Source organism: Oncorhynchus mykiss, chromosome 22 (genome assembly GCF_013265735.2).
Source record: "Oncorhynchus mykiss isolate Arlee chromosome 22, USDA_OmykA_1.1, whole genome shotgun sequence".
Classification (NCBI taxonomy): domain Eukaryota; kingdom Metazoa; phylum Chordata; class Actinopteri; order Salmoniformes; family Salmonidae; genus Oncorhynchus; species Oncorhynchus mykiss.
Window position 1 is genome coordinate 27,148,880 of NC_048586.1, and position 26,539 is coordinate 27,175,418.

The 26,539-nt window shown below is 40.9% G+C and overlaps 1 protein-coding gene across 2 annotated transcripts in view; it reads right to left on the minus strand.

Annotated features, from left to right (window-relative positions):
* Positions 1 to 449: 449 nt before the first annotated feature.
* The window catches only part of LOC110501663 (ganglioside-induced differentiation-associated protein 2), a 37,510-nt gene continuing 11,420 nt past the window's right edge, over positions 450 to 26,539 (minus strand). The window contains exons 8-14 of one of the 2 annotated variants that reach the window (XM_021579372.2): positions 24,952 to 25,102; positions 24,746 to 24,822; positions 24,307 to 24,383; positions 24,037 to 24,176; positions 21,203 to 21,257; positions 20,229 to 20,372; positions 450 to 1,075 (exon numbers count right to left, since the gene is read on the minus strand). In XM_021579372.2, the coding sequence (XP_021435047.2) occupies positions 1,070 to 1,075; positions 20,229 to 20,372; positions 21,203 to 21,257; positions 24,037 to 24,176; positions 24,307 to 24,383; positions 24,746 to 24,822; positions 24,952 to 25,102 (650 nt within the window). In that variant the 3' untranslated portion in view covers positions 450 to 1,069. Of the gene's footprint in view, positions 1,076 to 19,795; positions 20,373 to 21,202; positions 21,258 to 24,036; positions 24,177 to 24,306; positions 24,384 to 24,745; positions 24,823 to 24,951; positions 25,103 to 26,539 lie in introns of those variants that run through there. The other variant, XM_036959017.1, reaches the window with a different exon arrangement.

Sequence of the window (26,539 nt, forward strand, 5' to 3'; positions counted from 1 at the left end):
GCCTCAACCATAAATTAAAAGTACAGCTATTATGCTTGTAAACAAATGAGTGTTCAAACCATATGAATATATATTGCCTTGTTGTTGCATTTATCTGCTGAAAATTATGTGGCTGGAGCGCAGGGGTGATAGACAAGGTTCCCACTAGTAATTACCAGTTGGAGGGGCATTCAAGTGGATTTTTCCCAGTCGTATGTGGTAGAAACCTCCTTCCCACTTGGATATGAACGCAGAATGAGTCTCAGGGTGTTTCTCAATATGCATACTACTGTGCTCCACACTCTCACTCTCATTGAGTACGTTCTTATGAGGACGAGAGTGTGGAGAATGCATAAAACATCACATCTGAGAAGCCCTCGCACTCCCCCTACTGTATTACCTCACGCTTTACCTCCCCCATCACTGAACCTTCTTCCAGCCACAATGGCAACAAGACAAAACAAGATATTCACAAAGCAACATTTTACTTCATAATTATCAGCTAGATATGAGAATCGTAAATGTAGCTAACCAGATAATTTATTAACAGGCAAAAATGACCTAAAACTAATATTTTGCAATATGTAAATTATTCGTAGCTATCTGGCTGGCTAAGAGTGGTAGCTAGCCAGTTAACAAGCACATAAGTCAATAGGGTTATCTACGGTCCGTAGGCAGTTAAACATGCCAAAATTAACACAGCATGTATTTATTAACATATAATGATAAAGTATTGTAGTCAGGAAACATTTGAGATGTGAATAGGCAACATGTCGGAGTGTATTTACTCTGCTTCAGCTAAAATAATGGCCACCAATGATTTCAGGAAATTCTCCATCATTTCTAACGTTGTTGCGTCATATTTCCTTAATACTTTCCATTGAAGCTAGCATCAATGCATACTTCAAAATATGTACAAAACGGAGTGTGCATTCAAGAAGTGCCTTCGGTGCTGTTTCGCATACTTTGATTTGGACTCATACTTCAACCCTCCCTTGCGCCTATTTGCGTGGAATATGGAAGTATGCATTTTGAGAAACACCCTCAGAGTCCTTGGCTTTTCTCTCTCTCTGCCGGAGTTCTGATTGGTTCACACCTAAAACACACAAATACATACAGGTTGTGTCATTACAATGAGGCTATAAACATTGCTTGACATTTTACTATCAGGTTACACACTGCACTGTGTGTATATATATAGTAGTAGTCGGCGGAGAAAATTTTTACTGCGAAAAAGATGTTACCAAAAAAGGCAATGAAAGCAGAAGTGAAAGATCAAATGAAAGATATTAAAGAGCGATTGTATAATTCTCTCATTCATTTGTAGGCCTGGTTTGCCTCTGTCTGAGTTGAGTTTGAGTTGAGTAGAGCACACAAACCTGAGTGTATATACAGTTGAAGTCGGAAGTTCATAGACCCCTTTGCCAAATACATTTAAAAACTCAGTTTGTCACAATTCCTGACATTTAATCCTAGTAACAATTCCCTGTCGTAGGTCAGTTAGGATCACCACTTTATTTTAAGAATGTGAAATGTCAGAATAATAGTAGTGAGAACGATTTATTTCAGCTTTTACTTCATCACATTTTAATACAGCTTTTATTTAATCACATTCCCAGTAGGTCAAAAGTTTACATACACTCAATTAGTATTTGGTAGCATTGCCTATAAATTGCTGAACTTGGGTCAAGTGTTTTGGGTAGCTTCCCACAATAAGTTGGGTGAATTTTGGCCCATTCCTCCTGACAGAGTTGGGGTAACGGAGTCAGGTTTGTAGGCCTCCTTGCTCAAACATGCTTTTTCAGTTCTGCCCTGAAATGTTCTATACGATTGAGGTCAGGGCTTTGTGATGGCCAATCCAATACCTTGACTTTGTTGTCCTTAAGCCATTTTGCCACAACTTTGTAAGTATGCTTGAGGTCATGGTCCATTTGGAAGACCCATTTGCGACCAAGCTTAACTTCCTGTCTGATGTCTTGAGATGTTGTTCAATATATCCACATAATTTTCCTACATCATGATGCCATCTATTTTGTAAAGTGCACCAGTCCCTCCTGCAGCAAAGCACCGCCACAACATGATGCTGCCACTCCCCGAGCTTAACAGTTGGGATGGTGTTCTTTGGTTTGCAAGCCTCCCCGTTTTCCCTCCAAATATAATGGTCAACAGTTCTATTATTTTTGTTTCATCAGACCAGAGGAAATTTCTCCAAAAAGTACGATCTTTGTCCCCATGTGCAGTTGCAAACCGTAGTCTTGCTTTTATATGGCGGTTTTGGAGCAGTGGCTTCTTCCTTGCTGAGAGGCCTTCAGGTTATGTCGATGTTCCATCCTCATGATACCATCTATTTTGTGAAGTGCACCAGTCCCTCCTGCAGCAAAGCACCCCCACAACATGATGCTGCTACCCCCTTGCTTCACAGTTGGGGATGGTGTTCTTTTGCAAGCCTCTCCCTTTTTCCTCCAAACATAACAATGGTCATTATGGCCAAACAGTTCTATTTTTGCTTCATCAGACCAGAGGACATTTCTCCAAAAAGTACAATCTTTGTTCCCATGTGCAGTTGCAAACCATAGTCTAGCTTTCTTATGGCGGTTTTTGAGCAGTTGCCTCTTCCTTGCTGAGTGGCCTTTCAGGTTATGTTGATATAGGACTCATTTTACTGTGGATATAGATACTTTTGTACTGGTTTCCTCCAGCATCTTCACAAGGTCCTTTGCTGTTGTTCTGGGATTGATTTGCACTTTTCGCACCAAAGTACATTCATCTCTAGGAGACAGAACGTGTCTACTTCCTGAGTGGTATGACAGCTGCGTGGTCCCATGGTGTTTATACATGCGTGCTATTGTTTGTACAGATGAACATGGTACCTTCAATCATTTGGAAATTGCTCCCAAGGAGGAACCAGACTTGGAGGTCTACAATTTTTTCTGAGGTCTTGGCTGATTTCCCAATGATGTCACGCAAAGAGGCACTGAGTTTGAAGGTAGGCCTTGAAATACATCCACAGGTACACCTCCAATTGACTCAATTGATGTCAATTAGCCTATCAGAAGCTTCTAAAGCCATGACATCATTTTCTGGAATTTTCCAAGCTGTTTTAAAAATGCACAGTCAACTTAGTGTATGTAAACTTCTGACCCACTGGAATTGTAATACAGTGATTTGTAAGTGAAATAATCTGTAAACAATTATTGGAGAGAATGACTTGTGTCATGAACAAAGTAGATGTTCTAACCGACTTGCCAAAACTAAAGTGTGTTAACAAGAAATTTGTGGAGTGGTTGAAAAATGAGTTTTAATGACTCCAACCTAAGTGTAGGTAAACTTCCGACTTCAACTGTACACAAACTGGCATATTTCAACTAAATATCTCTGGATAGGAATGCCTACTGAGTAGACAACCCTGAAGTCATTAAAATGGCAGTGTTTGCTGGTACATTATTGAAATGTACTGAGTTGCATCCACAACAGTGGACATCTCACTATTCTAGAATTTTCCACATAGAAAGTGGTAAGCAGGCCAGTGTACAGTAATACTCATTACTTCCTCTGGGCAGTTCAATTCGCTGTGTCGACTATTTCCTCATGAGGTAATTTCTCTCTGTTCACAGCCTTGTGGCTAAACCCTCATGGTACCAACACTTGGACTGAAAATTGAAAGATCATTTAAACTAATGTTCTGCAGGGAAAGCTAACGGGCTAGGGCTAACACCAGCCGCTCTGCAGGGAAAGCTAACGGGCTAGGGCTAACACCAGCCGCTCTGCAGGGAAAGCTAACGGGCTAGGGCTAACACCAGCCGCTCTGCAGGGAAAGCTAACGGGCTAGGGCTAACACCAGCCGCTCTGCAGGGAAAGCTAACAGGCTAGGGCTAACACCAGCCATACTGCAGGGAAAGCTAACGGGCTAGGGGTAACACCAGCCGCTCTGCAGTCCAGCTGTTGATGCACTCATAGGCCAGGATAGTGAGGGGAGAGATTGAGGTAGTTACCATAGTTAGCATGAAGAGCTAAAAGTGCAACACTTTGCAACATCAACTAATCTACATACAGATAGATCCATAATGGAGCCTCCACTTCAAAGAAATTCCCTTCCCTACCCAATCTAACCCCCCTACACAGGCCCACGCAAAAACATAATCTAACACAAAACAGGCAAGGCAAAACAAGGACAAGAGAGATATCAGCACAGTGGTGTATATACGCAGATATAGACCACATACACACTTTCAGTGGGCATTGCGCATACTCCCTTCTTCATCCACACTGATACGCATTCAAGTAGTCTAGCGGAGGTGCAGTGTATTCAGAACCGTTGACTTTTTCCACGTTACAGCCTTATTCTAAAATGTATACAATTATTTAAAATGAATTAACAGAAATACCTTATTTACATAAGTATTCAGACACTTTGCTATGAGACTCAAAACTGAGCTCAGGTACATCCTGTTTCCATCGATCATCCTTGAGATGTTTCTACAGCTGATTGGATTGAATTAAATTGATTGGACATGATTTGGAAAGGCACACACACACACCGGTCGATTTAAGGTCCCACAGTTGACAATGCATATCAGAGCAAAAACAAAGCCATGAGGTCAAAGGAATTGTGCGTAGAGCTCCAAGACAGGTTTGTGTCGAGACACAGATCTGGGGAAGGGTACAAAAACATTTCTGCAGCACTGAAGGTCCCCAGTGGCCTCAATCATTCTTTTTATTTTTGCTTTTTCCACAAACAAATAAAAAAAATAAAAAACATTGTACAGCATAAAAACATTGATCATGACTTCAAGACAAATCCTCCAACATAGCATCTCACAAGTTACAATACAGAATACAAGCAATCACCTCCCAGTCTTAGAAACATTACAAATAAAATGCATCCAGCTTCTAGAATTGTCATTTCTATCGGTGATATTAGCAAGCATTTGTTCATTAGATGCAACCTCCAACATTGATTGGAGGCATGACCCTTCCAAATTCTAAGGATTACTCTAGCTGCTGTAACGATACCAACAGTGATCAGTGCAAATTCCTAATTTGTTACGTAATGTAACTCTGTTCTATTGCCCAAGAGACATTCTCGGTGAAACTGGAATTGTTAACCCCAACCATTCCTCCAGATATTTCAAAACATCCTCCCAGAAAGGTATAACTAATGTTCATTCCCATATTGCGTGTAAAAATGTCCCAGTGTCTTTTTGACATTTCCAACACAGAGAATTGTTGGTCAGCCCCATCTTAGACCCCTGTTGGGGTCTAATAAAACCTATGTGGTATCTTATATTAAGTAAATTTCCCCCTGGCTTCCCTTATGTTCCTCCCTGAGCTGGACAAGATCTTCAAACAGGTATCATCCTCTATTTCACACTTTAGGTCAATTTGATATATTGTTCTGAGGTGTTTACAGTCTTTACTCTGCAGATGACGAAATATTGAGTAGAAAATGGCTGCTTTATGTTTGGGTAATTCCAAATACTCAGCTATTGGGTTCTTTCCTGGATTTCATTGATAGCCGGTTAACAAACATTCTCTCAATTGTAAATATTTCCAGAAATGTCCCTCGTCTCCAACATCCTATTTTCGTACCAAATCGGAGTAGGACATTAAAACATCGTCATTGTACAGATCACCTATAGTATGAATTCCTTTCATTAGCCGCTGTTTCCAGTACACAGCCTTCTTTCCTATCCATAGCCTAGGATTGTGCTACAATGATGAGTATCCTTGTTTTAGATGTGAAATTCCACATCTTGTGTACTGTTCCTACACCTCTGAGTGTAACAAAATTGAGTTGGGAGAGGTCTATTGAAACTCCCACATAAGACTATGTGAGAGTATCAACAGAAGTGAAAGGATAACTTTATTGTTATCTATTGTTATACAATCCAAGCCAGCATCCCTTTGCCCCAAAGCTTTGCCAATTTAACCATTTCAAATGATAAATTGTACAATTTAACATCTGGTAAAGCCAAGCCTCCAACATCCCTTGGTGAGCACATTTTCTTCATATTAATCCTGTGTTTTTCCCTATCCTACAAAGTATTTAGTTAATTTGTCATGTTGTTCAGTCTGAAATATTCATAGGTAACATTGCATAGATATAATAAAATTGTGGGACCACAACCACTTTAATCACGTTGCTCTTTCCCCATAAAGAAAGTTACCTTTTTTCTAAATTGGTCTTAATCTTTAATCGTAGTGGCTCAAAATATATCTTCACTTGGTCCAAATTAATGCCCAAATATTTAATAGGGTAACGGTTCCATAGTAACATATGGCATTAATTGGCATTGCTTCTGACTAATTGCAAGATGGCGCTGACAGAGATGGTCGCCTTGCTTCGAGTCCTTAGGAAACTATACAGCATTGTTTTTTGTCATGTTTTATTTCTTACATTGTTACCCTAGGAAATATTAAGTATTATTACTACATACAGACAAACTGAGCAACAGCATCTCTTCAACCTCAGGAGGCTGAAGAAATGTGGCTTGTCACCCAAAACTTTTACAGATGCACAATCGAGAACATCCTGTTGGGCTGTATCACAGCATGGTACGGCACTGCCCTCAACCGCAAGGCTCTCCAGAGGGTGGTGCGGTCTGCACAACGCATCACCGGGGGCAAACTACCTGTCCTCAAATGACACCTACAGCACCCGATGTCACAAGAAGGCCAAAAAGATCATCAAAGACAACCACCCGAGCCAATGCCTGTTCACACCGCTACCATCCAGAAGGCGAGTTCAGTACAGGTGCATCAAAGCTGGGACCGAGGGACTGAAAAACAGCTTCTATCTCATGGTCATCAGACCGTTAAACAGCCATCACTAACTCAGAGAGGCTGCTCCCTCTACATTGAGACCCAATCAGTGGCCAATGTAATAAATGGATCACTAATCACTTTAAACAATGCCACTTTAATAATGATGTTTACATATCTTATCTTACTCATAGCCTATGTATATACACTGTATTTTATACCGTCTATTGCACTTCGCTCATCCATATATTTCTACGTACATATTCGCATTCACCCCTTTAGATGTGTGTATTAGGTAGTTGTTGGGAAATTGTTAGATATTACTGCACTGTTGGAACTAGAAGCACAAGCATTTCGCTACACTCGCATTAACCTCTGCTAACCATGTGTATGTGGTCGATAAAACTATTTGATTTATTCCAATTGACTTTGTAGCCTGCCATAGTAGAATATGATTCAATAAAAGTAAGTAATCGTGGTACAGACTGAAGAGGAGAGACCAGCAGTAGAATTTCATCTGCATACATAAGCAGCTTGAATTATTTTCCTCCTCAATGTACACCCCTTATTTCTGGATCTGTTCTTATCATTGTCGCAAGGGCTCTAAAACTATGGTGAACAGGAGAGGGAAGAGCACGCAACACTGCCTTGTGCCTCTAGAAAGACTAAAAAAGGAGACATAATTCCATTTGTACTGATGCTTTAGGATTAGAATACAGGACCCTATCCATTTACAAGTCAGGTCCAGAACCACCATTTTTCTAGGGTTCTTAAGAGAAAAGCCCACTCTACCCTATCAAATTCCTTCTCAGAATCTAAGGAGAAAGCAGCGATAAGAACTATATTTGATCGGTTTAACTAAATGAGATGTAAGAGCCTCATATCAGTTGAAGTCTGGTTCTTAATAAATCCTACTTGGTCACTATGTATAATATTAGGTAGTGCCTTCTCTAAGCGTATTGCTAGGGTCTTCGTAAAAATCTTACTATCCACATCGAGGCTGATCGCTCTAAAATTCCCAGGTTCTGTAGTATCTCTATCCTTTTTAGGAATCAGCCATATCAAAGCCTCATTAAAGGTGTCCAGAAGGGACCCATTTTTAAATGCCTCCGGGAAAAACCACTGTCAATACAGGTTTAATGTCAATATAATTTTTATAATATTCTACAGGAAAGCTGTCCAGACCCAGGGATTTCCCTGCTTTCATAGATAAAATGGCAGCTCTAACATCCTCTTCTGTTATAGTACAGTCCATGTCCTCTACCTGGCTATCTGATAATCTAGGTAATTCTGTACTCATATCTATAGGGCTCGCTGAAAAGGAGGATGTGTATAAATTAGTGATGCACCGATATTACTTTTTTGGCAGGTACAGATATCCAATTATTTCCTTGCCAAAAAAAACGATAGATATTTAACATTTTAGAAGCCTTTTAAGCATTCTAGTAGAGTTAAATAGTTGAAACACACATGGATGCAGCGGTCTAAGGCACTGCATCTCAGTGCAAGAGGAGTCACTACAGTCCCTGGTTCAAATCCAGGCGGTATCACATCCGGCCATGATTGGGTGGGCGGGACACAATTGTCCCAGCGTCATCTGGGGTAGTCTTACATTGTAAATAAGAATTTGTTCTTACATGACTTGCCATGTTAAATAAAAGGTTGCACACACACAAAAGTTATTTTGTTGGCATTTACATACACTACCGTTCAAAGGTTTGGGTTCACTTAGAAATGACCTTTTTTAAAAAGGCAACTTTTTTGTCCATTAAAATACAGTGTAGACATTGTTAATGTTGTAAATGACTATTGTAGCTGAAAACTGCTAATTTATTTGTGTAATATCTACATAGGCGTACAGAGGCCCATTACCACCAACCATCACTCCTGTGTTCCAATGCTACGTTGTGTTAGCCAATCCACATTTATCATTTACAAAAAAGGCTAAATAATCATTAGAAAACCCTTTTGCAATTATGTTAGCACAGCTGAAAACTGTTCTGATTTTAAAAAGCAATAAAAAAAACTGGCCTTCTTTAGACTAGTTGCGTATCTGGAGCATCAGCATTTGTGGGTTCGATTACAGGCTCAAAATGGCCAGAAACAAACTACGTTTCTTCTGAAACTCGTCAACCTATTCTTGTTCTGAGAAATGAAGGCTATTCCATGCGAGAAATTAACAAAAAACTGAAGATCTCATACAACACTGTGTACTACTCCCTTCACAGAACAGCGCAAACTGTCTCTAACCAGAATAGAAAGAGTGGGAGACCCTGGTGCACAACTGAGCAAGAGGACAAGTACATTAGAGTGTCTAGTTTGAGAAACAGAGGCCTCACAAGTCCTCAACTGGCAGCTTCATTAAATAGTACCCGCAAAACACCAGTCAACATTGAAGAGGCGACTCCGGGAAGTTGGCCTTCTAGGCAGAGTTGCAAAGAAAAAAACATCTCACACTGGCAAATAAAAAGATGGGCACAACAAACACTGGACAGAGATATGGCTTTTCCTTTGCAACTCTGCAGTTTCGGTTTTCAGGCTGGTTGTATTGGTGCTGGCTACAGTTGAAGTTGGAAGTTCACATACACTTAGGTTGGAGTAATTAAAACTTGTTTTTTTAACCACTCCACAAATTTTTTCTTAAACTATAGTTTTGGCAAGTGGGTTAGGACATCTACTGTGTGCATGACAAGTAATTTTTCTAACAATTGTTTACAGACATTATTTCGGAAGTTTACAAACACGAAATTGACTTTGCCTTTAAACAGCTTGGATAATTCCAGAAAATTATGTCATAGCTTTAGAAGCTTCTGATAGGCTAATTGACATCAATTGAGTCAATTTGAGGTGTACCTGTGGATGTATTTCAAGGCCCACCCTCAAAATCAGTGCCTCTTTGCTTAACATCATAGAAAATCAGAAATCAGCCAAGACCTCAGAAAGAAAATTGTAGACCACCACAAGTCTGGTTCATCCTTGGGAGCAATTTCCAAATGCCTGAAGGTACAATGTTCATCTGTACAAACAATAGTACGTAAGTATAAACACCATGGGACCACGCAGCTGTCATACCGCTCAGGAAGGAGACGCATTCTGTCTCTTAGAGATAAATGTCCTTCGGATGCGAAAAGTGCAAATCAATCCCAGAACAACAGCAAAGGACCCTGTGAAGATGCTGGAGGAAACAGGTACAAAAGTATCTATATCCACAGTAAAACGAGTCCTATATCAACATAACCTGAAAGGCCACTCAGCAAGGAAGAGGCAACTGCTCAAAAACCGCCATAAAAAAAGCTAGACTATGGTTTGCAACTGCACATGGGAACAAAGATTGTACTTTTTGGAGAAATGTCCTCTGGTCTGATGAAGCAAAAATTGAACTGTTTGGCCATAATGACCATCGTTATGTTTGGAGGAAAAAGGGAGAGGCTTGCAAGCAGAAGAACACCATCCCAACCGTGAAGCAAGGGGGTAGCAGCATCATGTTGTGGGGGTGCTTTGCTGCTGGAGGGACTGGTGCACTTCACAAATTAGATGGCATCATGAGGATGGAAAATTATGTGGATATATTGAAGCAACGTTTCAAGACATCAGTCAGGAAGTTAAAGCTTGGTCGCAAATTGGTCTTCCAAATGGACAATGACCCCAAGCAGACTTCTAAAGTTGTGGCAAAATGGCTTAAGACGGCCTCCCGGGTGGCGCAGTGGTTAAGGGCGCTGTTGTAACCAGCCACGACCGGGAGGTCCGTGGGGCGACGCACAATTGGCCTAGCGTCGTCCGGGTTAGGGAGGGCTTGGCCGGTAGGGATGTCCTTGTCTCATCGCGCACCAGCGACTCCCGTGGCAGGCCGGGCGCAGTGCGTGCTAACCAAGGTTGCCAGGTGCACTGTGTTTCCTCCGACACATTGGTACGGCTGGCTTCCGGGTTGGATGTGCGCTGTGTTAAGAAGCAGTGCGGCTTGGTTGGGTTGTGTATTGGAGGACGCATGACTTTCAATCTTCGTCTCTCCGGAGCCCGTACGGGAGTTGTAGCGATGAGACAAGATAGTAGCTACTAAAACAATTGGATACCACGAAATTGGGGAGAAAATGGGGTAAAAAAATAAATAAAATTACATTTAAAAAATGGCTTAAGGACATCAAAGTCACAGTATTGGAGTGGCCATCACAAAGCCCTGACCTCAATCCTATAGAACATTTCTGGGCAGAACTGAAAAAGTGTGTGAGCAAGGAGGCCTACAAACCTGACTCAGTTACACCAGCTCTGTCAGGAGTAATGGGCCAAAATTCACCCAACTTATTGTGGGAAGCTTTAGGAAGGCTACACAAAACATTTGGCCCAAGCTAAACATTTTATAGGCAATGCTACCAAATACTAATTGAGTGCATGTACATTTCTGACCCACTGGGAATGTGATGAAAGAAATAAAAGCTGAAATAAATCACTATTATTCTGACATTTCACATTCTTAAAATAAAGTGGTGATCCTAAATTACCTAAAATAGGGAATTTTTACTAGGATTGAATGTTAGGAATTGGGAAAAACTGAGTTTGTATTTGGCTAAGGTGTATGTTAACGTCTGACTTCAACTGTAGGTACAAAGGTAAAGCTAGCTTCCCCCCAAAGTTGCGGTCGAACAAATTATGCTTTATTACAAAGCGGTATTGAAAACACATCGTTCATGGCCGGTGTTTGCAGACGTTTATACAGCTTTGACAGTGGTACTGTATCTTTTGACACGCAAAGACCCAAATGGCGTGACGCTAATAGCAGTGGCACTATCCGGTAGGGAAACATCTGAAAAATAGCGGACTTGGTAGTGTGTACCGGCGCTCGACCAGTCGGCGAAAGCCAACATCACCCACAACAGAGAACGGTTGATTGTCAAGGGCAATGAATTCCATTATCTTGGCTTTAATTAATTTTCTTACTCTTTCAAATGACTGCTCGACTTGTTGACTGCTCGACCCACACAGCAGACATTGTGGGCTAAGTTAGGAACGCTGTGTTGCACGTGTAGCGCATCATTACATCATGTACCTACGTTATATAGGTATGCACGTCAGCTTTGACATTGGCGTTAAAATAGACATCGGCCGATACCAATGTTGGCATTTTTTGTTATATTGTCAGATTCCGATATGTTCACCTATATAATCATGCATCTCTAATAAAAATCTTCATAAAAACATTGAAACACACTTTCTCTTTGATTGAAGTCACCATCTTATTGCCCTTCTTAATTGCTGGAATTATGTTAGAAGTGTTCAGCATTTTTAGTTGTCTTACTAGTAGCCTGCCTATCGTCTCACCTCCCTCATAAAAACTGGTTTAAAAAGTATAAAAACAGTACATATTCTGCCTTTTTGTTATTCATTTCATGTAACTGAAATGGCAATTTGCAGGCAGTTTGAAATGTGCCATCTGTAAAATGTCTTGTCAAATCCCTTCCAAACCACATACTGGGTGTCTAATATTTTTCCTGCTTCAACCCTTTCGCTCTTCTTTTTGGACACATGTGCCATTATTTCCATTGAATATATGCTTTATAGGTTTCCCATACCGTGAAACTCTTTTCCGGTTGAGCCTATGTTGATCTCAAAAAAGGATGTAAGATCATCTGCTAGCGATTGGCTAAATATCTCATCTTGTAATAGCATGGTCTATATCAATATGTAACTCTACTATAGCATGATCTGTGAGGGCAATGGGCCCAATCTTGAAATGAATCACGTTATTAACCATGAAATTAGATATCAAGAAGAAATCTATTCTAGTGTGTGTCTTATGAAAGTGGGAGAAAATAGGTATATTCTCTATCATTAGGATGGACGCATCTCCATGTCTGTAAGGCCCATATCCTCTGCTAGCATATGTATTGCAAGTCTATCCTTTGGCGTGGAGTTACTTGTAAATGTACTTCTATCAATCATCACTAGGTTAAAGTCTCCAGCAAGGACAATCTGCCCCTCCATAATTCCCAGTATAACGTTTACCTCATTATATATATATATATATAGTGCCTTGCGAAAATATTTTGCAACCTTTTGCCACATTTCAGGCTTCAAACATAAAGATATAAAACTGTATTTTTTTTGTGAAGAATCAACAACAAGTGGGACACAATCATGAAGTGGAACGACATTTATTGGATATGTCAAACTTTTTTAACAAATCAAAAACTGACAAATTGGGCGTGCAAAATTATTCAGCCCCTTTACTTTCAGTGCAGCAAACTCTCTCCAGAAGTTCAGTGAGGATCTCTGAATGATCCAATGTTGACCTAAATGACTAATGATGATAAATACAATCCACCTGTGTGTAATCAAGTCTCCGTATAAATGCACCTGCACTGTGATAGTCTCAGAGGTCCGTTAAAAGCGCAGAGAGCATCATGAAGAACAAGGAACACACCAGGCAGGTCCGAGATACTGTTGTGAAGAAGTTTAAAGCCGGATTTGGATACAAAAAGATTTCCCAAGCTTTAAACATCCCAAGGAGCACTGTGCAAGCGATAATATTGAAATGGAAGGAGTATCAAACCACTGCAAATCTACCAAGACCTGGCCGTCCCTCTAAACTTTCAGCTCATACAAGGAGAAGACTGATCAGAGATGCAGCCAAGAGGCCCATGATCACTCTGGATGAACTGCAGAGATCTACAGCTGAGGTGGGAGACTCTGTCCATAGGACAACAATCAGTCGTATATTGCACAAATCTGGCCTTTATGGAAGAGTGGCAAGAAGAAAGCCATTTCTTAAAGATATCCATAAAAGTGTTGTTTAAAGTTTGCCACAAGCCACCTGGGAGACACACCAAACATGTGGAAGAAGGTGCTCTGGTCAGATGAAACCAAAATTGAACTTTTTGGCAACAATGCAAAACGTTATGTTTGGCGTAAAAGCAACACAGCTGAACACACCATCCCCACTGTCAAACATGGTGGTGGCAGCATCATGGTTTGGGCCTGCTTTTCTTCAGCAGGGACAGGGAAGATGGTTAAAATTGATGTGAAGATGGATGGAGCCAAATACAGGACCATTCTGGAAGAAAACCTGATGGAGTCTGCAAAAGACCTGAGACTGGGACGGAGATTTGTCTTCCAACAAGACAATGATCCAAAACATAAAGCAAAATCTACAATGGAATGGTTCAAAAATAAACATATCCAGGTGTTAGAATGGCCTAGTCAAAGTCCAGACCTGAATCCAATCGAGAATCTGTGGAAAGAACTGAAAACTGCTGTTCACAAATGCTCTCCATCCAACCTCACTGAGCTCGAGCTGTTTTGCAAGGAGGAATGGGAAAACATTTCAGTCTCTCGATGTGCAAAACTGATAGAGACATACCCCAAGCGACTTACAGCTGTAATCGCAGCAAAAGGTGGCGCTACAAAGTATTAACTTAAGGGGGCTGAATAATTTTGCACGCCCAATTTCAGTTTTTGATTTGTTAAAAAATTTTGAAATATCTAATAAATGTCGTTCCACTTCATGATTGTGTCCCACTTGTTGTTGATTCTTCACATAAAAATACAGTTTTATATCTTTATGTTTGAAGCCTGAAATGTGGCAAAAGGTCGCAAAGTTCAAGGGGGCCGAATACTTTCGCAAGGCACTGTATATAAATAAGTGTCCTCATTGCAGGGAGCATATATGCTGCATAACACTACATTAATCCCATTTATAAGAGCCTCAATGCAGATAAGCCTGCCAAACTCGTCAGTGTTGCTTCAAAATTAAGTATTTTGTTTATCAGAATAATCACCCCATTTTGTTTGGAATTAAATGAGCTATGATAAACTTCTGAAACCCAGCCTCCACTAAATTTCAGTGCATCTATCTGTTAAATGTGATTCCTGGGTGAACACAATATTTGCCTGTTTTGATTTTAAAATGTCAATCTTTTTCCTTGGTTACCACAACCATTTATATTCCAATAGATGATGTTTACATAACCATTAGCAATATTTGTGTTGATTAGTTATAGCCTGTGAGTGTGAAGTGTCCCATTTAACACACGTATATAACATTTCACAATATATGCTCCAGCTGTACAATAAAACAGTGTAAATAAACGTAGAAAACCAATCCCAAAATAAAACATAGCAACTAGGAATGTAACGTTGCTTCTTGATGATAGATAACCTGCAGTCTCAACTCAAAATTCCTTATGGTCTGTGAGGCACTTGAAAGCCTAGGCTAAATTAGCAACACTCCCCTGTGTCCCGCAAACACATAAGCTACCTTCATTTGTATAGTAAACAGCATACAATTCAACTTGTATTTTACTTCGTCTCATCTTCTTTATCTAGGCTAAACACCTTACTCTAGCAAAAATCTCTGCCTCCATGTTGGCCTTGAAAATAATTATCTTTCCCTTCCAAGAAAAGAGCAGGGTCGCTGGGAATGCCAGTGTGTGCCTGATGCTCTTCTCAGGAATGTTCCTTTACCATTGCAAACGTCTTCCTCTTTATTGCCAGTTCCTTGGACAAGTCCGGGTAAATAAGACAGCTGGCGGCCTACACACTGAACACCACCCTTTTCTTTTGCCGCTTTAAAGTACCTTGTCCCAGGCTGTAAATCGGAGGAAGTGGATGAGAACCGTTCAAGGGCCTATTCTCGTCAGGCATGGTTAAACTGCGATGGGTTCGTTCAAGTCATCAAATCCAAATCCTTCTGCGGTGATTTTCTGCACACACACACACACAAAGATCAGTCCACCGCCAATCTCACTCTTTCCCCTCTTTCAGATTAACCAACATCACCGTATTTCTCCTACTTCTGTTCAAGTTCGACACAATTCCAAAAAATATCCAGCATTTTCTCGTGATTCTCACTACCATTGTCCAGACGGGAGATGGCATCCTCCACTGTCAAAATCCATCCCTCTGCCCCATCCATCCTCTCTTGTATCGCATCAACTTTTTCCTTTAGCTCTGAAGTTTTTATCCATGTCTTGGTGGGGGGGATTCAGGAGGACTTGCTGTTTGTTTGCTAGTCAATGTGGCCTTCTGTGAATAGGCTTGAAGTTTTTAGTGTGTATTGACATTCCAATAACGCCACCTTAGCGAGACGTTTCAAAATGTGAATTATCTTTATATTAAACTGCACTACAAGTCAATATATTAAGACAAATGAATGTCTGCCGTTAAATTTCAGTATTTACATGCGGGTATTAGGAGCTCTCTAATGTGCTGCCTTCTTTTTTGGCGGTCCCACGTGAGTCCTGCCTCCATCATTCTTAAAATGGAGGAAGTTTGGAACCACCAAGGCTCTTCCTAGAGCTGGCTACCCGGCAAAACTGAGCAATCGGGGAAGAAGGGCCTTGGTCAGGAAGGTGACCAAGAACCAGACGGTCACTCTGACAGAGCTCCAGAGTTCCGCTGTGGAGATGGGGGAATCATCCAGAAGGACAACCATCTCTGCAGCACTCTACCAACCAAATGGAAGCCACTCCTCAGTAAAAAGCACATGACCTCCCGCTTCGAGTTTGCCAAAAGGCACCTAAAGGACTCAGACCATGAGAAAATTATTCTCTAGTCTCTAGAAACCAGTATTGAACGCTTTGGCCTGAATGCAAAGTGTCACGTCTGGAGGAAACCTTGCACCATCCCTACGGTGAACCATGGGTGGCAGCATCATGCTGTGGGGATATTTTTCAGCTGCGGGACTGGGAGACTAGTCAGGATCGAAGGAAAGATGAAAGGAGCAAAGTACACAGAGATCCTTGATGAAAACCTGCTCCAGAGCGCTCAGGACATCAGACTGGGTCGAAGGTACACATTCCAACAGGACAACAAACCTAAGCACACAGTCAAAACAAGGCACGAGTGGCTTTGGTACAAGTTTCTGAATGTCCTTGAGTGGCCCAGCCAGAGCCCAGACTTGAACCTGTTTGAACATCTCTGGACAGACCTGAAAATGTGTGTGCGGAGATGCTCCCCATCCAACCTGGGAGAGAATAAATGAAAGAAACTCCAAATACAGGTGTCCCAAGCTTGTAGCGTCATACACAAGAAGCTCAAGGCTAAACTCGCTGCCAAAGTACTGAGTAAAGGGTCTGGATACTTATGTAAATGTAATATTTTAGTAAAATAACACACATTTTCTAAAATGTATAGAAATCTATTTTTGTGTCGTCATTATTGGGTAGTGTGTGTAGATTAGTGAGGGAAAACAAATATTTAATTAATTTTAAAATAAGGCTGTTATGTAACAAAATGTGAGTCAAGGGATTTGAATACTTTCCGAATGTATATGCCATATCAATTAATAAGGCTGATGGAACAGATTATAATGTTTAGCTTAAAATGTTGCTAAACTACTATTTCTTCACATTTTAGGCACAGCAATGTACACATAGCAGTAGGCTTACACATGAATGATCCAAAATTCAATTGCGGGAAAACACCATTCTAAAATACACATGCGAGCTCATGGCCAGAGATGGAAATATCGGTAAGAAATTTTGAAAGAAGGGGGATTTAAAGATGCAACAACTTTCATGGGCCGCTAATATGACTAGGATAATGCCTTCGGCTGCGAGACAATGAAAGTTTAAAGAAAACCAATAGAACGCATGAGTAAGTCTAAAAATAAAAATGCTACTTTGAAGCAAAGAAATGCCTCATAATATGAAGTAAAATGTCCAGGTGTCAAACAATGAAGCAACAGGAAAAGTACAGGGATGCTAATAATAGGCCTAAATATCTTCTGGTAGATGGAAAGGCTTTCCCAAAAACTCTATTAAAATGTTAGGCATTGTCTACTTTGGAGCTAGTTATCTGCCAGAATATAATGATAATTAGCATCAATCCAGTGGCCATTTCTTTTGCAAACTCCATCTCATGTACAACAGAAATACTGCTAACCAAACAGTGCTACGTGCCTGCACACATCGAGTTAAAAGGCAACTACACTCAAATCAACATTAGATTTTTACCAGACCTCAAATGTAGGTATCCTGATGTGGTTTAAGCATTGTTATGGCATTAGAACATACAATTGTGTTGTATTTATGTAAAAAAAAAAAAAAAAAAAAAAAAAAGTTACTGAGAGCAAAATCTGAAACCTGTAAATTTCTGACTCAGTTGACAGTCTCATTTATCGGTTTCAATAGGAGGACTAATATTAGCCTACTTGCCCAGTACAGCTTGGGTTGGCCTGACTGTGAAAGACCAATATGGAATTTATGATTTTAGGTCATTCAGAGTGTAAAAGTCACCGTGTCTCATAGAAGTTTTCCCATAGGGCACCTTTCCTTCACTGGGCGGGCGTTTTGGAAATGTTTTAGCATAATTAGCGTATACCCACTTCTCCAGGCACCACTATCAGTGCATAAGCTTACAAATGAACCAACTCCACAAACTAACAAGTCACCCAGAGCCAGTAAGGAGTCATTGCATCGTTTCCCCTCTCTCTGCTTCATCTCAATACAAGATCAAAAAAAGATTTATTGAAAGAGCTATTGTGTAACGCTCATTCATTTTCAGTTCTGCTTTTCCTTTCCATCTGATTTAGGGTGATAACTCCAGCTGACAAATTGAGTTTTAAGTAGAACACACAGACCTGTGTAAGTATACTAAAACAGGCATATCAAGTGTTTACATCAGTGGAGGTATTTTAGCGACTGACCAGTAACTTTGAAATAACCCAGAATAAATAACAAAAATAAATATGCACTATGCAGAAATCGCTTCACCATTTCCTGGTTGCTAAAATGAATAGATTGCCTAATTTCAGTTTGTGACAAAGAAGCAAGTATAGTGTAGAGAATCATCTAAACCGCTGTGAAATATACAGCACCAGTCAAAAGTTTGGACACACCTACTCATTCAACAGTTTTTCATTATTTTTACTATTTTCTACATTGTAGAATAATAGTGAAGACATCAAAATTATGAAAGAACATATGGAATCAAGTAGTAATCAAATAAGTGTTAAACGAATCAAAATATATTTGAGATTCTTCAAAGTAGCCACCCTTCGCTTTGTGGTCAGCTTTGCACACTCTTTGGTAAAAGACTATGTCCATATTATGGCAAGAACAGCTCAAATAAGCAAAGAGACATGACAGTCCATCATTACTTTTAGACATGGTCAGTCAATCTGGAAAATTTCAAGAACTTTGAAAGCTTCTTCAAGTGCAGTCGCAAAAACCTTCAAGCGCTATGATGAAACTGGCTCTCATGAGGAACGCCACAGGAAAGGAGAACCAGAAAGGAGAATCAGTCCTTTGGTCTGATGAGTTCAAACGTGAGATTTTTGGTTCCAACCGCCGTGTCTTTGTGAGACGCAGAGTAGCTGAACGGATGATCTCCACATGTGTGGTTCCCACCGTGAAGCATGGATGTGTGAAGGTGTGGGGGTGCTTTGCTGGTGACACTGTCTGTGATTTACTTAGAATAAGGCACACTTAACCAGCATGGCTATCACAGCATTCTGCAGTGATACACCATCCCATCTGGTTTGTGCTTAGTGGGACCATCATTTGTTTTTCAACAGAACAATGACCCAACACACCTCCAGGCTGTGTTAGGGCTATTTGACCAATAAGGAGAGTGATAGAGTGCTGCATCAGATGCCCTGGCCTCCACAATCACCAGACCTCAACCCAGTTGAGATGGTTTGGACTGCAGAGTGAAGGAAAAGCAGCCAACAAGTGCTCAGCAAGACTGCTGCAAGTGCTCACCAAGACTCCTTCAAGACTGTTGAAAAAGCATTCCAGGTGAAGCTGGTTACGAGAATGCCAAGAGTGTGCAAAGCTGTCAACGGATGGCTATTTGAAGAATCTCAAATATATTTCTTTAACACTTATGGTTACTACATGATTCCATGTGTTATTTCATAGTTTTGAGGTCTTCACTATTATTCTACAATGTAGAAAATAGTAAAAAAAATAAAGAAAAGTCATTGAATGAGTCCAAACTTTTGACTGGTACTGTATTTTCCAAAACCGAAAATATTGTATTTTCAGCTGGTGTACAAAACCGAAAGTAGAAGAAGAAAAAATGAAACTTAAACACGGGAAGCATAGAAATAGCGCACATAGAACATATCTACTGCTTCTTAGACTTGCTTTCAATGAGAATGACAGATCTATAAGTCACGCAAAAAGTGACATATTGTAGCTTTAACATTCTACTACATAACAATTCTGGTTTAATTTCCAGTGATGGATCATCCATTTTAGCAAATGTCTTGGGTTTAATCAAAAGTATTGCTGAACAGTTTGCTGGTTATTTTTATTTTTGCAGACAATTCAGTCCTTTGAACAAACCAACAAAAATAGCCTGAAGATAAGGTACATGTTACATTTTAAAATCGTAACACACACACACAAAGTGCAACACTTAGAATCTGATACAATGTGGGAATATACCCACAACTCAATGCATGAGTGTGTGTGTGTGTGTAGTCCTGTAGATGTAGGTCAGTACGGTTGGTAAGCTAGACAGAGAGAATGGTGTGTGTAGGGCCTCACCCGTGCATCGTACTCCAGGACAAAGGGAGGGATGTCTATCTGTTCAGGCAGGATACAGGTGAACAGCTGCTGGAGGGTCTCTACATGATGGACCTTCTGCTTCATCCCTGACACACTGAACGTAGTGAAGAACCAGGTGGACACCTGACACAAGAGAAATTAACATAAGATAAGAAACATTGAAAAAAACTGGTGAAAATGGGGGGGTATTTACAATTGGACTTGCCCTGAAGGTTCAATTGTAATACTTGTTTATAACACAGATGTGTTTTGGCTGAAGCCTTCCACTGTATTTAAGTGGTAATCTATTGAGACGAATGTACTTCTCCCTAAAATCCACTTATTAGGTTTGATTGAATAAGGCCAATAGACTTCACTCTCCTCTTTAGTACGCAAGTGTGTGCTTTGCTTCCCATTCCAAACCATTTAAACCCATTTTCAGCATGCATTCTAATGACCCCAGCACAATGCCTGGCCCGTCTCTCATACACACCTCAAAGTCAAGTTACCTCGGAGTTCCTGGATCCTTTAAATTGACCAATTAGTAGATTGCTAAACTGTGAGCCTTCTCCCATCTAAAGGGCTGATTCAACTCAGTAACAAAGCAGATGAGACCAGAGGTTGAAGCTTGAACAGGGTAATGTGTCAGGGAGGCTCACAGCCAAAAGAAGTCTTGGTGAAACTACAGAACAGTAGTGGGGTGCTGTGTGTGCGTGTGAAAAGAGCCCTGCTGATCTTGGTCAGAAAAGATTGTAAACTTAACAGAGGGCATAAAACAGTCAATTCAGAAAGTAAACCATATTCCAAGTCCAAATTTTCCTCATTGAAAATCATTTTTATTTCAGTGTACCTGAACTCACTGGAATTGACCCCAACCCTGGTATATACTGTACATATCCTAATAATGCCTAGTAGTAGAAATACACCTAACAAGTGTTTGAGAAGCAGTAAAACAGGGGTACTGTTGACTTTACCTTAGAGCGAAAAGAGGGGTGTACAAAGTAGAAAGCCCTCAAGTTATTCTTAAACCTGGAATACAAAACAAAGCAAAAGCCATTTATTGACATGTCACTATTGGCTAGCATGTTAAATAGTTATAATTATTATAATGATTTATTATTGCCCTTGAGAGAAAAAAAAACGCAATATCAAAAATATGCATGGAAAGAAGACTTAAGCACAAGAAGCATAGAAATAGCGCACATAGAACAGATCTACTGCTTCTTAGACTTGCTAGCAATGAGAATGACAGATCTATACGTCACATTTCTAGGTGAATTTGGTTGGGTCGCCCAAAAAGTTACATTGTAGCTTTAACATTCAACTACATAGCAATTCCTGTTTCATTTCCAGTGATGGATCACCCATTTTAACTGCCATCAAGTTCTTCAAACGGCTTAGGTTTACTCAAGTATTTCCAGAACAGTTTGCTGGTTATTCTTATTTTTGCAGACAATTGGGTCCTTTGAACAAACCAGAGATTTTTTACAGAACGACCAAAATGTCCATAAAAGTGCTCCAATTGTTGCGGTGTCCTCAGGCCAAGGTACTGTCAAAAGAACACAAACTAGAAAAAAATGAAAATCACCCAAGGCCATCCAACAGCATGCACACACACAACCCTCTACCCTTTCCCATGCCTCTCTGACATGGACATGCAGCATCAATAGGCTACACCTGCCTATGTAACTAACATGCAATTACATGGTTTTAGTCCCCAAATGTGGAACCAACCCATCATCTCTCGGAGGCACATTGTGTAGACAGTAACCACCCGTGGCCAGTACAGGGGTCTGCCTGCTTCCCAGTCAAAACAATTCGGAAGAGTTTGTGCATATATTATGACAACATTTTGTGACGTTTTGGACTTCAGTAAGGCTGTTGTTTGGGCACACGTAATTTTTTCTTGAGGCAAGCCGAAGTCAGTGCCACTTTGTCAGTGCCACTTTGTCAGTGCCACTTTGTCAGTGCCACTTTGTCAGTGCCACTTTGTCAGTGCCAGGTCAACAGTACAGATTCTTCAATAAAGTCTTGTCATTCAATGAAATATGATTTTTTTACGAGTTAGAGGAATACTGCACCAAAAATCTTAGATGTAAAATTGCGTGACTAAGACCTCCTCGGCTAAAACGTAGCAGTTTCTCGTTTTTCAAGTGTAGGTCTTTTAAGGGAGTATGCGAGCACACTCGTTCGGTTCAGCCGAACTGAAGCATGCTGACACTTTTACAGGACACTTGGAAAAAAAACACCCCAAACAAATGACCATTTAACCATTGTTTCATCGGTGTTCTGAGAGACCTAAAAGACACCACAGGGAGGTGGAGTAGAGCCTTGTTTGGGCCAGTCCTCAAGGAACAAAATCTGTCTCTTTGGTGGACCAGCCGCTCACTCCCTCATCTCCCCAGCCAGACAGGATCATGAGTCTCTCTCTTCTTGGTCTAGGCCTAGGGGAAGAATAGTATTGCCAAAATGGACCTCTGCTCCAAGAGCCAAAGCTAAAGAGCTATAGGTAAGATGATTCCTAATGTAGCAGGTCCATTTATTGGTCTAGAACAGAGATGGGCAGCTGGCTCGATCAATTTCCAAAAAGGAACTCAGTCCTCACTGTTGACGTTGAGACTGGTGTTTTGCGGGTACTATTTAATGAAGCTGCCAGTTGAGGACTTGTGAGGCCTCCGTTTCTCAAACTAGACACACTAATGTACTTGTCCTCTTGCTCAGTTGTGTTCTGGGACCTCCCACTCTTTCTATTCTGGTTAGAGACAGATTTTTTTTTTAAATACAGTCGATTGTAGAATCTCTCAATGACTATAACAACTAGCTTCAAAGACTAATCTGAAATTGTTCACGAAAGAGGAAGTTGTGTAGTACGACCACTGCTGAGAAGTTGGAGTACTGTGGGTGGTGCTGCCTTATCTATGGCTGTGGGGTTGAGGTGAGAAGGCTTCTGGTTTTCAGCTCTAGTGCAGTGTGAATGTGTCCGTAGACAGGGAAAAAAGTATTTAGTAGTCCACCTCGTCTTAGACGTACTAAAGCAGAGGGTACGCATGGTTATGGTGTATAGTGTTGACATTGGCACTGCCAACTTAAAATGTATGGTGCTGTGACATCTTGAAACAGAAGAGGGGAGATTAGAAGTCACGTAGAACCTGATGCCATTTTCTTCAATTGCACATGAAATTCATTCATGGCCGATTGTTGTCAGCAACGAGCTGTTTGATCAGTGAAGTTTGTAGAGTTGGCCAGAAGAGCAAATATTTTCGTAATGTTGGTGTCTTTGATTTGGGCTGTGTCACCGCCAATATGTAATTTTCTGGGAATCTTCTCAGAGCGTTGGGAAGCCGTTCCATAACAGACTCCAGGTTTCCAAAACGTATGTGTACCCAAAAGCTATCCCCTTTCAGTTCTCGGAAAGTGGTAATTTGTACATGTAGGTAGGGCTAAAGTGACTATGTATAGATAATAAACAGCGAGAAACAGCCGTGTAAAAACAAAAGGGAGGGGGGGCGTCAATGCAAATAGATGCTACACAAAAAGGTGATAAGCCAGAACTGGTCAGTGAAAATCAACTATTACTGGAGGATGAGCCAACTGTACGCTCTGAAGAACTACAGCTGATAGTTCATAGGGGTTAAAGACCCCAGAACAATTTCACAGTAAATCCCCATTCACAGGGAGAACGGTTTCATCTTACGCATTCAGATTTGATTCACTTGTCGTATCTGGTAACCAACAGTCTGCAATTGTCTCTAGACTTCAGTTCTCTCTCTCTTCACTAAATCAGTAAAATATGTGGTGTGCCTCTTACTTGGTGTCTACAATCTCATGAAGCTTCTTAAGGAATTCAGAGTCCAGATGGTTGTGTTCTCCGGTCAGAGTGTGAAAGTAAACCATCACATACTCCTTCACTGTGATGTGGTCCATGACATGGATGAAGTACAGCAGGGCCTGTAGTGAAGTAATACACACATGGTGGAGAGGTCAAGGTTTGTTCACAGAGCAACAATATTGATGTATTTTCTATTGTGCAACTAAAACGGTGATGTTCATGATGTTGCCTCCAAATGAAGCCTGGTACCTTTTCCATGGCGATGAGGGTGACAGGAATATTTCTGCCCACAAGAACCATCACTGTCCTGCCACACATGTCAACACCTGTGGAAACACACACCACTAAAAGATAAGCCCAGCAGCCTGCCAGTATTACTACACTGCCTCCTAGAGGAGACATGGAACAATTACATTCAGTGAAAAAGGAGGGTGTCATGAGCCTCACTATATTATATCTATGGCTGAAAAAGTATAAAAAGCAATCCAACTAACTAAATTAACGAGTTTGAGGAAAGAGAAAGCAAGAGAAGGAGTGAAAGATGTCCTGCCATGACAACAGAGGCTGTTTCATTACTGGTCATTTTTTATCCTGAGAAAGAAATTATAAAACAGATTATTTCACCCCCGGATGCTGTGTTCAATGAGCTGGAAAAAGGATTTCACATACAGACACACACTGAACTCACCAGTTTGATATAAGGCTTTCAGTGCTGCTATGTCAGACAAGTCCTCTGCTCTGGCTCGACATAACCAGCGGTTATAACTGCAACGATAGGAGAGGTTATAACACATTACAGAAACACTGTACTGGCTTAGGGTGTACTGTAAATGTTGGTAAAACTAGGGTATAGGATGCATGGTAGGGATGTAGTGTACAAGTTGTGTAACACACTTTCTCTGGTGCTGTTTCTGCATGGTTGCATCAGACAGCTGGCCCTGCAGGATTAGTTTGCGCTGTTTGTCCACGTCTCCCTCCATCCGGGAAAACGCATGAGTCCCCACCTGGCCCAGGTCTGAGTCTAGAGTCTCCGCCTCAGAGTCAACTACACAGCACACACACACAGATACAACAATCTATGAAAGTGACTCAACTCTAAAAGAAAATACACTCTCCCTAATTGTTATATCAACAAATATCATATTTTGAAACCATTGCTCTGAAAAGTCTGTGTGTGTGTGTGTGTTTATTCCAGTGTTTGTTGTCGTTGGGACTGACTCACACCTCTAGGTCTGGAGTTTTTAATCTAGGGCTGAGCCCCATATGGACAACAGTCATCCAAGGAGAGGCAATATTAAGGCATAAAAGCATACACACATCTAGACAACTAAAACAACCTTACGGGATGAGAAACCTTTTCAACATTCAAGAAAATATCTGAACACAAGAGGGATTCTGCATTCCTTTATTGAAGACATACCGGTAACTGCCAAAATGAAGGAAACACCAACATAAAGTGTCTTAACAGGGCATTGGGCCACTACGAGCCAGAACAGCTTCAACGCACCTTGGCATAGATTCTACAAGCATCTGGAACTATATTAGAGGGATGTGACACCATTTTTCCATGAGATATTCCATCATTTGGTGTTTTGTTGGTGGTGGAAAACGCTGTCTCAGGCGCCACTCCAGAATATCCCATAAGTGTTCAATTTGGTTGACATCTGGTGACTGAGATGGCCATGACATATGGTTTACATTGTTTTCATGCTCATCAAACCATTCATGCCCTGTGTATGGGGGCATAGCCATGGTAGCCAAAATAATGTCTTGCCTAGCATTTTCATACCCTAAATATGATGGGATGTTAATTGCTCCAGAACCACACCTGTGTGGAAGCACCTGCTTTCAATATACTTTGTATCCCTCATTTACTCAAGTGTTTTCATTATTTTTCCAGTTACCTGTACATCCTCCTCTCTGCCATCAGAGCACCTGTCAGGGCAGCGCTCAGTGGAAAAGATGAACCAACAGAAAGACATGTTTAATTTAACAATTAGGCTCCTAATGCCTTCCACACCGATGTAAGAGCCATCACTCTGTCTGTGTGTAGTGTGTGTTCCACCACTGGCCGAGGGTATGACTGAGATGTTCCACTAACTCGACTATGAAAGATCATCCTGCATTCTTCTCCCATGTCCACTGAGTGCGTTTCCATGGATACAAATGACCTGGTTTTAAACCAGGTAGTACTGGCCAGGACTGTGCTGTTCAGACTCCAGGAAACACAGCTGCTGCTTAGAGAAGAACTGCCGGTGGCGGCAGGTCTATTATCACCATGTATTTATACAATGCATCCCCTACATGGAATGGGTGGTGTTCAGGGCCTAAACTCAACACCCGCCAAATGCGGCTAGATTTTGCAATTGGCGGATAAGATGTTTATTTCACCAGCTACGTTGGCAGGTGGTCAGGGCTCCACAGTGAGAGCATTTCACTTGTATTTGCAGATAAAAATAGAGTTAGAAGTCAAGCATGAGCA